Here is a 13,828-nt window from a genome sequence, read left to right as displayed (position 1 = left end):
TCTCTTGGAGTATTTCACAAGGCATTTTATGCTAAAGCCAGCTCCTAAATCAGAAAAATATGGCAACATTTTTCTTTTATAACCTTTATATGAATGTGGCACCATTTTTATTTTAAAATCTTGATTTGAATATGGCAACATGATACCTCGATCTACTTTTATGATTAAATCACTGACAGAGAGCCCTCCCCATTAGCCAAACACTGTGTGTATGGTTAGTAAGCGTGTTAACATCATCCATAGCAATGTGTCCAACCCCGCCTTTACACTTAGCTTATCCAATCTTTAAGTTAAAGTGGGTCTCAGCAGCTTTATGGATAGGTTTTAAGAGGAAAGTCTTACCTAAGAACTTTTACTGCTATTTAGGAGAACTCTTAGTGGTAAGAAAATGTTTTGTATATACGGCCTCAAATGCCCCAATGAAAAGCTAAACTGGGGCTGTGTAAGATCTGGGTCTATGAAGGAGGAAGCTAATGTTTTTAGCTCAAAAGTATCAAAATAGTTGCTCCAAAGTCACGTCATAATTTATGTGAATCTCAAATGACTTTAAAATGAGTGCTAGAATACATGATGAAGAACTCACAAGACTTTCTATCAACTGGGGGAAATGAGGGGTTGAGTTTAAACTTTGCATTGAAGTGATATATTATACTATAGGAATACTTAAACAGTGTATATGCTTGTAAAATGTGAATAGCTTTTTTTTCTTCGAGGGGCAATATGGACTCAATATAATGCTTGACTTCAATTTTAAATACTATGAAACATGTTTCCCCCCCAGAAAATTTATATTTGTTGATTAAAATAATCCATTTAAAATAAAAAATAAAATAATTGCTGGTTGGTTTGTCTTTGGAGTTAACAATAATACCTAAAAGAACGTATTTCCAGTGTATGGTAAAAAAAAATTCATCATCATTTCCAACAAAATCACTCTAATATTTTTTACTGTTAGAACATCATATTATAGAAGAAACTGCACCAAACACAGCTGGGAATTCACTTGGTGGTATGGGAATATTATTAAATATGTTCCGATCTACAGTCTATGGTTCCGATCATAGATCTATATAGGTTCCGATGTGTGGAGAAATTCTGTCGCCTTCGAAGCATGTGTACACAAGAGGGCGTGAAAACTCTCCGGCTGATACCTCCGGAAATCACGTGTGCAAATTCCAGCCACAATCCACCTGCGCGAGCGAGCTGAGCTAGTGGACTATTGATGCTGCGCGAGACTGGCGAAAGAAGAGTGAACACGAAACAGTTCAAGTTGGGGAGAAAAGTTGTTTTTATACTTACACATATTGCTAAATTGTGACTTAAAAGCCGAAGGATGGATCTGAGCAAGACCTGTCTCTGTTTAATCTATGGAATTCTTCTCGCAGGTAAGTTTTTTTAATTTGGATTATTGTCCGGAAGGCTGCGGACTAGTTAGCTCGCGCGCTACCTTCCCTCAAAAGTTTTTTTTATAACGTTACTTTATTTCGTTTTCTTACACCTTTTAGCTTTATGTTATATCGGAGTTTTATATTGTTACCGTTTCTGTATAAGTTCCAGCTGTAAACCTATTTGGTCAATGTAATAATACTGACCAGCGTAAGCGAAGTTAAACGTGTTTAGTTGAAGAAAAAAAAAAACGCCACTAACGTTAACGTTAGTCTCAAAGTCTAATGGCAGTTTTTTTTTTAATCTGACCACGGTGATTTTTTAGAAACTCATACTTTATATATATTCCCTGCTGGTAGAGAACATTTGTTATTAATAAATGAAATTCATTTTTAATTATTTTACAATAATTTATGAAATTTAACGTGTCGCTTTAAATGGACAATAGATTAGGAAAACACAATTTATAGCCTAACGTAACATTAAATATAATCATGCTAAAAGCTCATAACGTTACACGTCCCGAATTGAAGTAACGTTAACTCAACGGGTAATACATGTTATAGCCTACTGTAAGTTACGTGTACCTTTGGAGAGTTAAGTTTGTTTTTATTTTCATCGTCGATTTGACGACGCCTTGATACCAACAATCCCAGTCCGCGCAAAGCTGTTTATTTATGTTAGCGGTTTAACGTTATTTCTATTTTCTGTATGAAGTCTTATCTTATGCTGCTGCTGAAGCATATTTGCGTCATTTCCATTTCCATGTTTTCAAGCTTAGGTGGAATTATACATTTTCCAGAATACATTTCTTGAATATTGTTGTTAGTTAGCAGTTTACACAATAGGCTTAACCGTCTTAAAGCCATCAAGAGGGGCTTCTTTCAGACTGCCATCTGCCAATGCAAGCTCCACGTGTACCCCCCTTTTCAGGAAGACTCCTTGAGATGTCTGAAACTGAGGTTGCTTATTATCCAGTCTACATACAAGACCTGATATTGATTGATCCCTTGGCATAGAATGCAAACAGTCACACTAGGTTTGGCAGTGGACAATTGTCTCCAGTTAACATTGATTTTCTGAGAGTTGCTCATGCTGTCCACTAGTATTGGCCACTTCTGGTTGTTGGCTGACTAGCTGGTGGTTCATGCGAGGATGGGAATGAGGGTAACACAAGCATTAACACACAGAATCTAGCCACTCCTCTGCTTATTTCTCTTTTGAGTAACATCTGAAACTGCTTGTGGAGTTGTGGTAAAAGGTTATCTGTGTTCTTTAGATAGAGATTCTGGTTGCATAGAATACAGACCAGCACAAGGAAAAAATAAAGTGAGAAAGAATGGCATGGATAGGGCGATGACTTTCCGGGCCACTGGTTAGTTACTGCTAAACTAGAATCTAACAATGACGCACACACAGCTTTTTGTTTAATGCATATTTGGAATGTGTGCAAGCTTGCTTGTGGTGATTATCTGAGCTATTTCCCATTACTGTGGGATACATTCAGGTATGTTTTTGTAGGCTTGCCTTGTGGGTGACATTTATTCCTCCATGGTGTTAACTTGTCAAACTCATTACCGTCACAACAGAATTTTGATTCTGACATTTGTGTGCTCGGTGTCCTTCTCAGCAGATAGGGATATTGTTTTAGGTGCTGGCTACAAGGCTATTTCTCATTTGTGTTGTTATTCTGTCACAATACTGATTATTCATAAAGTAAAATAAGGTATGTGAAGACATGGCCTTTTTACCAGTGTAATATTGGATATGTCATTTGTTATAATTAAATAGATCTGAGACTTCTGTCAATGATCTTTCATGAATATTATGTGCACTGTTAGACATTTCAAAGGATTTTAACAGTAACTTACTGGCAACACACAGTAAGTAAAGAATCAGTTATTTACTGTAAAGAGAATTAGCAGTATTATTCTGGGTGATAGTAGTACATAACTGTACAAAACTGTAATGTCTAACAGTGTGGATTGGTCAGTCATTTCTATTTTCACCATCCCTGAGCGATTTTAGTTTAGTTTTCTATCTCTCATATTCCACATAAACACTGCAAAGTTCTAAATTATTGCAATTCTTTTGCAGAAATAAGACCACATTTACCATCTCTGGCAAAATACAACAAAAAATACAACAAAATACTTCTGACTTATTGCATAGGACATGCAATAAGTCAGAAGTATTTTGTCGTATTTTTTGTTGTATTTTGCCAGAGATGGCAAATGTGGTCTTATTTCTGCAAAAGAATTGCAATAATTTAGAACTTTTGACCGCACAAGGTGACCGTTATTTTAGAACGCATCACCTTAAAGGTACAACATGTGAGAATTTTGTATCAAAATATCTAAAAACTACTTGCAGAGTGTTATATATTTCTTTCAATTGTTTACAACATTATCCTAAATGTTTCCAAGAATTTGTAAATTCAGTGAAATTCACAATTTTAAATAGTGCCCGTCCCTTGTGACTTGTTGCCTGTCAATGATGTAATATCCGCGTTATTCCTGGTTTCCGCTTGTACTGCCATAGTAACCATAGCGACATATGTGGACAAGTAATGTTTAGTGCCACGCTATTGTTGTTTTGTTCAAACATTATGGATCATGGCTAGCAGACTTTGGGACAAAAGGAGAACTAAAATGAGGATTCAACATCTCCGTGGCGTTTTCCAGATGCGCAAACTTTGACTTGACAGAGCTTCACGACTTGGTAGAGACGCCACTCTTGCATGTACTTTATTAGACAGGTGAGCAAATGTACATAAAACAAATCAATGATATATAGCTCAACATGATGAAATGAATATGATCAGTATGTTATTCTAATGGTGATCTAGCTTACTGCAAGTCTCATATAGCCAACAAACTAACACGTAGAATAACATTATAACTTTCAGCACACTCAAATGCTGTTTAGTATGATAGTGTAACGTTAGACCAAGTGAAACAACGCTGCATTACCTCACAAGTTTAATTAGTCAAATAAACTGACCTGTGTGAGTAGTAATTCAGCACTTGCGTGTAGTTCTGTAGAATGAAATGTCCTCGTTCCTTTATATCCGTGGGACTCGCGTGTGGCACTGATATCTGTCTCTCGTTAGCAATCACGCCCTGCTTCATACCACATTCATGTTTAAAAACATGAATGTTTTCACTCATCCATAAACATTATTAGATCCATCGGCATGACTGCAAGTTCCACGATTCCGCTTATTCACTGCATCATCAATCTACGCCTTTGTTACTGTAAGAGGTTAGCGACCCCTAGAAGCAAAAAAATTACATATTGTAGATTTAAATGCTGTGACACAAAACCCCTCGTGGAAGAAGAACGCTGACAATGAGCGCTCATCAGGATCAACTGAATGCTGGATTTTCTAAAGTATGTGAAGTTCGCGGCTATTGTTGCAGTAAACTTGCACAATGTTCTTGAATGAATAATTTATTAGATGTACGCCGGTCTGTTATTGTAGGGACATCAACTTTACATTTTCACACTAAACATAATGCAGAACAAAGCAAACTGTGATTGGTTTGCGTTACATATCAGTCAGACGTTCTCTTGGGTGGTCCTTGGCTGTTATTTGTATTCTTAAATGCATGTAAGAGAATGTGTTTTGTTATTTAAGAAACTTTTATGATGATCATGATGTTAGTTGATCTACAGTATAACGCACCATGGGTGCCATTGTTTTGCTAGTACTTTTGTGTATTTATATGTCTGAAACCTAAAATAAACCGTATGTGGTTGAAAACACTGAATAGTTGTGATATATGACAACGGTCAGCGCCAGCCAATGCGTTGAACATTCTAATCACACCGGTGTGAACGATCCTCCGCCTCAAAGGGTTATCTAGTGATCACATGCGGTGATGATGCTTCTTACATCCGTTTCGAAGAACCAGAGGTCCCCTACCAATCAGAAAATCACGACAAGCAATTCGCACCAAAAGAACCGTTCACTCTAAATGCTTATTTATACTTCTGCGTCGGACCTACGCCGTATCCTCTACGCTCTAGACTACGCATCGTTTTTCACTTATACTTCTGCGTCGTTGTCCGCGTTGATTTGGAATTACACATGCAGAGGGAACATGTGAAACCTGAAGGAGGGGTTCTAGCAGACCAATCACAGTGCTTGTGGTCTGTGTAGAATTGATGCTTTGTTAAATTTTTGGAGAGTTGCACGTCAGGGTACGGCGTAGGCTACGCGTGCTACAAACACGTTCGACGTAGAATTATAAATTGGGCTTTTAAGGCCTGTTCACACCAAGGACTATAACGATAACAATAAAGATGACGTAGTTCTAAAAATCATTCTAAATATGAAAGAATAGCAGAGTCCACACCACAACTATAAAGATAACGGCACAGAGAAATTATTTTGTTGGAATCACTTTCACAACGATTTTTTTTCCAGCTGATGACCAAAGACATTGAGAGCCAATCAACAATATCGTCCACTGGTGTGGACACTAATATAGTTATTCTTTTAGTTATATTTATAATTATCTTTCTTGGTGTGTGAATGGGCCTTAATGAAGCACTGCAAATGATGTACTAGAGTCATTCTCCTTAAGCTCTCAAACTAAGTATTTGCATATGTATGAATATTTTGCAATAAACATAAACTATAATGTTTCTACATGTATAGCAAAATATTTCGATCAATAGTCTTGTATTTATCCATTTAAAAAAAAAAATCCATTTTAACCAAAATTAACTTTTAGGAGATGATATACAATTACAATCTTTCTCTTCTGTAAAAAAATGACTAAATTGATGTCTCGCTACATAGATTTTTGTCCAATCAAATGTTCCCTAATAACTACCATAATACCAAGTACCAAAACAGGGTTTGTGGCTGTGACGTAACTAAAGCTGATTGGCTTCTTTTTAAAGACTGGTTTTAATAGGAATTGTCAACACAGAACATTTCTTCTGTCTACTCTAAACCATTTCGTATACACCGTTCAAATACTAAGTAATTTTTTTTTATTAAAAACAAAAATCAAAGAGAGCTTGCAGGCTTTTCTAAGGTTTGAGACAACACTCTGTCTTCACTGTCCAGTCCTGTAGTCTTCCCTGTTCCGTCCTATAATCCCTAGTGTCCATTAAAGATATATCCCCAAAAATACCTTCCACAGGCTCTGACAGGCCTGTCCCTTCACTTAGATATTAGCCAGATGCTGTCAGACATCCCTGGTCAGTCAGCACTTTTATTTTGCCCCTGCGGTCGTGTATGTGCGCAAGATAATTCATTCATGTCCGGCCCATGTTGTAGTATGCACTCAAGTCCTCAATGCTATCTGCTTCTCCTTTCTAAAGTTTGATTCACACTTGTCTTCAAAAGCCATTAAGAGCCCTACAGGACCTTCCCATTAATAAACGACTGAGTGTAGTGTCTTGTTTTAACCCTGTCAGTGTACTGCTCCGAAAACCCCATCAACCTTGAGTAGACCTGTGATGTAGTTACCTGATAAACCTTCCAACTCTGGAGACCCTGCCTGGAGACCGTTGCTTGGAGACCTGTAGCACACAGCAACACGGGTCCTTGGAAAGTGATTGTAGAGAATCACTTCTTTTTGTTCACGATTATAGAGTGGTTTCCTGATTGCTTTTTCCCCAAACATAGTCATCCAGCTAATGGAGGTGGAACCCATTGAAAAATGTAATCTTGGGTTAGTCTCTTTTTGAGTTTTGTACATTTATAATGGCATATGCACACTATCGTTCAAAAGTTTGTGGTCGGTAAGATATTTTTTATTTTGAAAATAATTCATATTTTTATTCAGCAAGTGTGCATTACATTTATCAAAAATGACAGTAAAGGCATTTAAAATGTTACAAAAGAGTTTGTTCTTTTAACCTTTTTATTCCTGAAAAAAATCACACTTTCCACAAAAATATAAATGACACTGAAGTAATGGCTTCTAAAAACAGCTGTGCCATCACAGGAATATTTTACACTTGAAAATATACTAAAATAGTAAACAATGTTTTAAATTTCAAATTTAAATGTTTTCAAAAAAGTAATAATATTTTACTGTTTTTACTGTATTTTTATCTTTTATTTTGTTCAAAAGCATTAAAATGCTTAAATGTGTATGTATTTTTTTGATCACTTAATGTCACATTTTTCCAGACAAGTAGAGCTCTGAGGTCTCAAATTAGAGAAGTGGTTTCTACAGTATGAGTCAGTCAGGTTTCAGCAGAACATGGTTCATGTTACACTCCATGACAGTGGTTTATTAGTAAATGAGGACTTCAATACAATGACAAGCTAAAATTTAGAAACAGGGTTTGAATTTCCTACCATCTAATTAAATAATTATCACATTTTAATGGATGTCGGCGGTACACTTCAGGTTTAAAGGGTTAATGTGAGGCACTTCTTTTTTATAATCACATTGCAGTTACTGTTCTTAAGAAATATAATTTCTTTCTAATCAGCTTACTTTTAGAATAAACAAAAACTGGTTGACGTAGGCACCCACAGAGAGGAAAAGATGTTGAGAAGGTACAACTGGAGGGCATGCTGTGAGGCAAAAAGATATTCATTTGAGATGCTCCAAGATTTGTCTTTGTGTAATCTAAAGAGACGAGCTGCTGAGTTATGGCCTCAGGCCACAATCTTTTCTGTTTTGCAGCAGCATTGCCTAATCCAACCCGCAAAGCCTCTCAAAACTAAATGTTGATATCGACTTCACCTGTGACTCAAAGCCCTGTGTTTTGCTCCCTCTGTAGTATCTTTCTCCTCTAAACACAACGTTCCCCCTGGTGCTGTCCTCCCGAATAAGGGACTGAGCTTTAGAGTAGAATCAAACTCTGAGCACCTGTGTGTGTGTGCTGTATGCCTTCCATCTAAGAGAGGACACACTACCCATATGAATATTCAGGCCTCTTCCTCATAAATATTTTAGGATGCAAGACTCGTACTTGAGACGCAGACAACACTTACTCCTGTTACGTTACAACCCTCGGATGCAGTGGGCCTCTCTCTCTCTCTCTCTCTCTCTCTCTCTCTCTCTCTCTCTCTAAGCAGTGGGCCTCTCTCTCTCTCTCTCTCTCTCTCTCTCTCTAAGTGGGCCATTACAGCGGGCTGATCACGTTCCATTAGACCTAGTGATAATGATAAATAACCAAGGTTGTAAGGTGTTTTTTTTTTTCCCCTGGTCACTCTAGTTTCAATTGGAGACTTACTATGCGTTCATGGATCATCACTCGCACATGCTGAAATAGGCAACCCGGGAAAAGAGGGGAGTTGAGAGAAACGGTAGGAAAGCGATTCAAACAAAGGAGAGATGGGAGCAGAGGTTAAAGTCATGGATGAGTGTATGAGTGGGAGTTTAGAAGAGGATGGAGGGAAGAAAGTGTGATCATTGTAAGTATATCATGTGAGACGCAGAGACGACTGAAACAAGGAATCTAAAGGGAAAATGGAAGAGAATGGAATCGTATTTCAGAGGGATTTGGCAGGGTTGAGGGTTAAGTATGTAAAGCCTGGTAGGAGTTTTTCTCTCTTTTTTTTCCAGGGATCTGTGAATCATTGTGAAGCTCAGATCATAGCCAAGCAGACTTGGGCTAGGATTTACACTTCTCCCATCCCACTGTTCTGATAAACCTTCCATAAACACAAGGTCATGAAACCACTTTTTCTGCGTCTCTCCATCACACATCAGCTCATAGGCACCACCTTGTTTTTTTTCTGCAATGATAAGAGGACCTGTAGTGCATCCATCATTGTGTCCCTCGGCTCACCCCTCAGTAATGCTTGTATCCCATAATGAGTCTTAATGCAGACACATGACTAATAAACTCCCATTTGTGATTCAGACAGAAAGTCAAAAACGTTTCAGGGGTATGTTCCAGACCCTTAATAGTCCCCTGTGAAGTGGACTTCAAAGGATATAAAGCCAACTTAAAAGGATGGTTCACCCAAATAGAAAAATTCTATTAGCATTTTCTCACCCTCATGTTGTTCCAACCTATGATTTTTTGTTTTTACTGTGGGAAAAAAAGTTTCAAACAGTTTCATTGATGTACTGAAAGTCAATCAACTGACTTTAACTGAATATATGGAAAAAATACTTTTTTCATCTTTTGTGTGTCTTAAAGGAAAATAAAGATGAGTAAATCTTGTTAATTAATGATTCAGCTAAGTATAAAAATAGAAAAATATTATGCATATAGGCATAGTTGACAGAACTGATAAATTTTTATCCATCTGTAACAGTGTAGATGGAACAATGAGTTGTGGATTTTAGCTGATTTAATAAGGACTCTGCTGACACAACTAGTTATGAGAATCAGTTCATTTCTCTTCCTTTTGGTCCTTTTTAAGAGCTTGGGGTCAGTAAGATTTTTTTATTTTTTTTAAATAGCCTACTGTCATCCTTGCTGAATAAAAGTATGAATTAAAGACATTTGAAATGTTACACAATGTTTCTAATTCAAATCAGTGCTGCTCTTTTGGACTTTATGCTGTTAGAAGAAAAAATTATCTTGGTTTTCACAAAAATAATAAGCACAACTATTTTAAACATTGATTATAATAGAAAATGTTTCTTGAGCAGCAAATCATCACATTAGAAGGATTTTTGATGGATCATGTGACGCTTAAGAGACTGTAATGACTGCTGAAAATTCAGTTTTGCCATCACAGACATAAATTACTTTTATACATTTTAATTTATTTTAAAATTGTTTTAAATTGAAAATTGACTATTTTGTCTTTATTAAATAAATTCAACCTTGGTGAACATTAAAAACTTCTTTCAAAAACATTACCATTCAAAGGTTTAGGGATGGCATGAATTTTAAAGTATTACACTCTCTGGTGATCTATGGAGTTTAAACTAAGCAAGCCAAGTAATGATTGAGAAACTAGTAATGTGTATTACTTAACCGACTCCATTGTGTCCTGTCATAAACACACCGATGACGTCTGTCAGAATTACTCAATGTAGTAGATCGTGTCTTCCCTGTTTAGAGACTGCTAGGTTTGCTTAACATGATCCTCCCGGTCCTCCGAGGACAGTGTTTATGTGTGGTGCACTTAGCTCGCAGATTTTATCTTAGATAATCAGCATATTTCAGCATTTATTAAATGTAGTATGAAAAGTAGTCAGTCATGCAGCAGTTTTTCTTAATCCAAAAACATGTATTTTTTAAATCCAAATTGGTAGGAGGGAACATATTCTCTAAAAGTATGTGGCTTCTAATGCATGGTGTATAGGCTTATGTGTTTTGTGTGGGAGAGAGTGGTCAGGCTCCAGTGTGAGAGTATATTTGCTTAGACTGTGTGGGTGTGTGTCCGCATGCATGTGTGCCAGCTTGACATTGGTATGTCCGTGTGAAGGTGTGTACACAAGTCTTCGTGCAGTCACAGTGTGTGTGTGTGTGTCTGTGTGTAGGGGTGGGGGAAAAATCGATTCTTAGATGCATCGCGATGCGGACGTGGACTATTCTGAATCGATTCACAAAGTCAAAAATCGATTTAAAAAAAATAATTTTATTTTTTTAGATATGTAGCCTATTTATAATGACGTAATATTGACGGAACGCAAAAGACGGAACTCTGAAGCGTGGAAGTGCAGTGCCCGGACCGTCTGTCTGTGGCGTGTGCACATAACAGAGACGCGATGGCTGAGCGCGAAATCCAAACACCCTCCTCGTTAAAAGCTGACGTGTGGAAATATTTTGGGGAAAGGAGCTGGACAAGAGCCACAGTAGTTGTAAGCTTTGTAGAATAAAACTAAAATATTTCGGCAACACGACAAATATGAGAAGCCATATGACACGTTTCCACCCAGAGGAGGAAAAACACTCGGCTGTACCAGAGCCGTTTCTCTCTATGGCTCTGGGCTGTATCGGTGTTCAGATGATTTCCGCTGCCTTGTCGAAAAATGCTACCCATGCGCGAATCGATCATAGATAATGTTGATTCATTCTCTATTGTTTCCATAATGGTGTAAATCTCACAATATTATGACATCGTTTTTTCATTTTAATCAGGGTAAGTGTATGGGGAGCATATTTTGATATTTTAAATGAACTAGCAATTATCACATTTGATATAACAAGTAAAAATGATATTATTATATGAAATAAAATTATAATAAAATTCGAAGTTAAGAGTACAGTATAATGTACTGTTTTTATTTTTAAAACGGTGTGAAAAGTAAAAATTATCATCAAATATTCATCTTTGACCTGTCAAAGTTTCCTACAAGTCTCCACAGCAAGGATGCATAGATTTATGGGCGTGGTAAGCAGAAGAAAAATGAGTCTGCACATGCGCATAACCAGTAAGTAGCACATCTCGATGGGTAGCATGAATCGTTAGAACACCTGTTGTTTTTATATATTATTAATTTACTACAAGTATGCTGCTAGTTCAGCCACACATTTATTTTCCTGTTGGTTCTTTGCAATGTTGATAAAATATATTGTACGTTAATTCTTTATGGGTCATTACTTTGTACTTTTAAAGCAAAGTATTTATATTCACACACACACACACACACACACACACACACACACACACACACACACACACACACACACACACACACACACACACACACACACACACACACACACACACACACACACACACACACACAAAAAGATTCAGATAATCGATAATCGCTTTAGAATCGAATCGCAGGCCTCTGAATCGTAATCGAATCGTGAGGTGCCTAGAGATTCCCACCCCTATCTGTGTGTGTTTTCACTATGCTGGAATCATGTCTACAGGGATTTACTTTAGCAGTGTTCTACTCAGCTTTATGTTCCAGCACTGTTGTCTCTTTCCGTCTCTCTTACACAAACATTAACTGGAAAAATAAAGTTTGTTATCAGTCTGGTTAAGAATCTGCTGGAGAATAAAATCAAATATTGACACTTGATTTCAGTGTTGTGCAAGTTACTTCCAAACTGTAATACATTATATATTAATTGTTACTGTTATTTAAAAGTAATTCATTACCTTACAATATTACTGTCTCAGAATTGTAATGCGTTACATTACTCCTGTATTACTTTTGAGTTACTTTCATCAAAATAACTATACAGAAGTAGAACTTAACATTCTAAAATGACTAGGGCTGTAACGATATGCGATATGAAACCGAAATCGCGACACTCAGATCCACGAACCTGCAGAATCGCCACACACCCCTTCCAACTCCCAGCGTTATCCATACCGTCCAGATCCAATGCTACCACATCTTTAAATTACTATTAGTATTATTTGAAGTTAACTTAACATTATAAAATATGTAGACCTACACCACAAAACTAGTTGAGGATAAATTATTTAAAATTTGGGAATTCCAGCGTTATGGTCATGACATTTGCAGACTTGCAGTCAAAACTTATATAATTATATAAATTCTGAGAAAATACATTAATACCAAAATATTGAAACGTCTGTCTATCCTTAGGCTCCTCCCAGAAAGGAGTCCAGACATTAGAAAAATATCAGTCTACACATGCATTTTATATTTAATATTAGGGAAATAGACAGTCATGTGTGACAAAAAAAAATCTTTAACTTTTAGGAGGCAACGATTTTTTTGTTGTTGTAATTCTGTGAATTACACTGCGCAAATCTAATGAAGAAGGGTTGGCTCTCCACAGAACATAACAAATTCATTTTATTTTATTTTTCGTGTTCGCATTTATGAGGAAAAAACAATGTTACAGACGTGACAGTTCTCCGTTACGCACGCGACCGCTCTGAAGCGCCACTAAAAGACTGCTTTAAAACTTTCACAGACACCTTACACAGAAGACACGAAGCCTTTCTTTAAAGTGAATTTCGTTTTGTATTAATTGTACGGACCTGAAAAAATATATCTATATTGAAATGTCTACTTGTAAACAGAACAATTCAAAACGAAAGAAAACAAACTGCTCTCTGCTTATGAAATGAAATGTGCATTTCTCTCTGGTGCATTCACTAGCCTACTGCGAAGATCGCGAGTCAGCATCGTCAACTTCATCTTGACTTTATTAATAAACAATCAACATGTCTCCTTGCTATATTTGACATATTCATAATCATTGCTTTTGCCGGTTCTTTGTGACAGCTTTTAGGTGCTTTATCGGCAGCGCCGCCGCCCTTACATGAACGCGTCACCACCGCATCAAAAACATGATTGCGTGATGAAAACATGAAAAATACCACGTAAACATAGCCTAACTGTTTAGAAAGAAAACACAGAACGAATAGCCTAATGCGCATACGTCCATCTCGGGAATGTATAGTCTTCTTCATGCCATCTTCACCATTAGCCGCTTTTCCACTGGCCAGCGCGAGCACAGAGGCCGAAATCATTCCTCACGGCACTCCTGTACAAAATAAATCACTATACAAATATATCAGACGCTGCCATTTAGTCTTTATTTACAGACTTGGATA

At 37.0% G+C, this 13,828-nt stretch overlaps 1 protein-coding gene across 1 annotated transcript in view; it reads left to right on the top strand.

Annotated features, from left to right (window-relative positions):
* The first annotated feature begins 1,177 nt into the window (after positions 1-1,177).
* cxadr (CXADR Ig-like cell adhesion molecule) overlaps positions 1,178-13,828 on the top strand; it is a 72,051-nt gene continuing 59,400 nt past the window's right edge. Inside the window, exon 1 of the mRNA XM_077242624.1 lies at positions 1,178-1,385. Coding sequence (XP_077098739.1) covers positions 1,334-1,385 — 52 coding nt within the window. The 5' untranslated portion in view covers positions 1,178-1,333. The remainder of the gene's footprint in view (positions 1,386-13,828) is intronic.

The sequence above is a fragment of the Siphateles boraxobius genome, unplaced genomic scaffold, assembly GCF_051911475.1.
Source record: "Siphateles boraxobius isolate OS27281-9 unplaced genomic scaffold, OSU_SipBor_1 25, whole genome shotgun sequence".
Taxonomy (NCBI): Eukaryota; Metazoa; Chordata; class Actinopteri; order Cypriniformes; family Leuciscidae; genus Siphateles; species Siphateles boraxobius.
The sequence above is the reverse complement of the archived record's forward strand: the minus strand, read 5'-3'. Positions and strand labels throughout refer to the sequence as shown.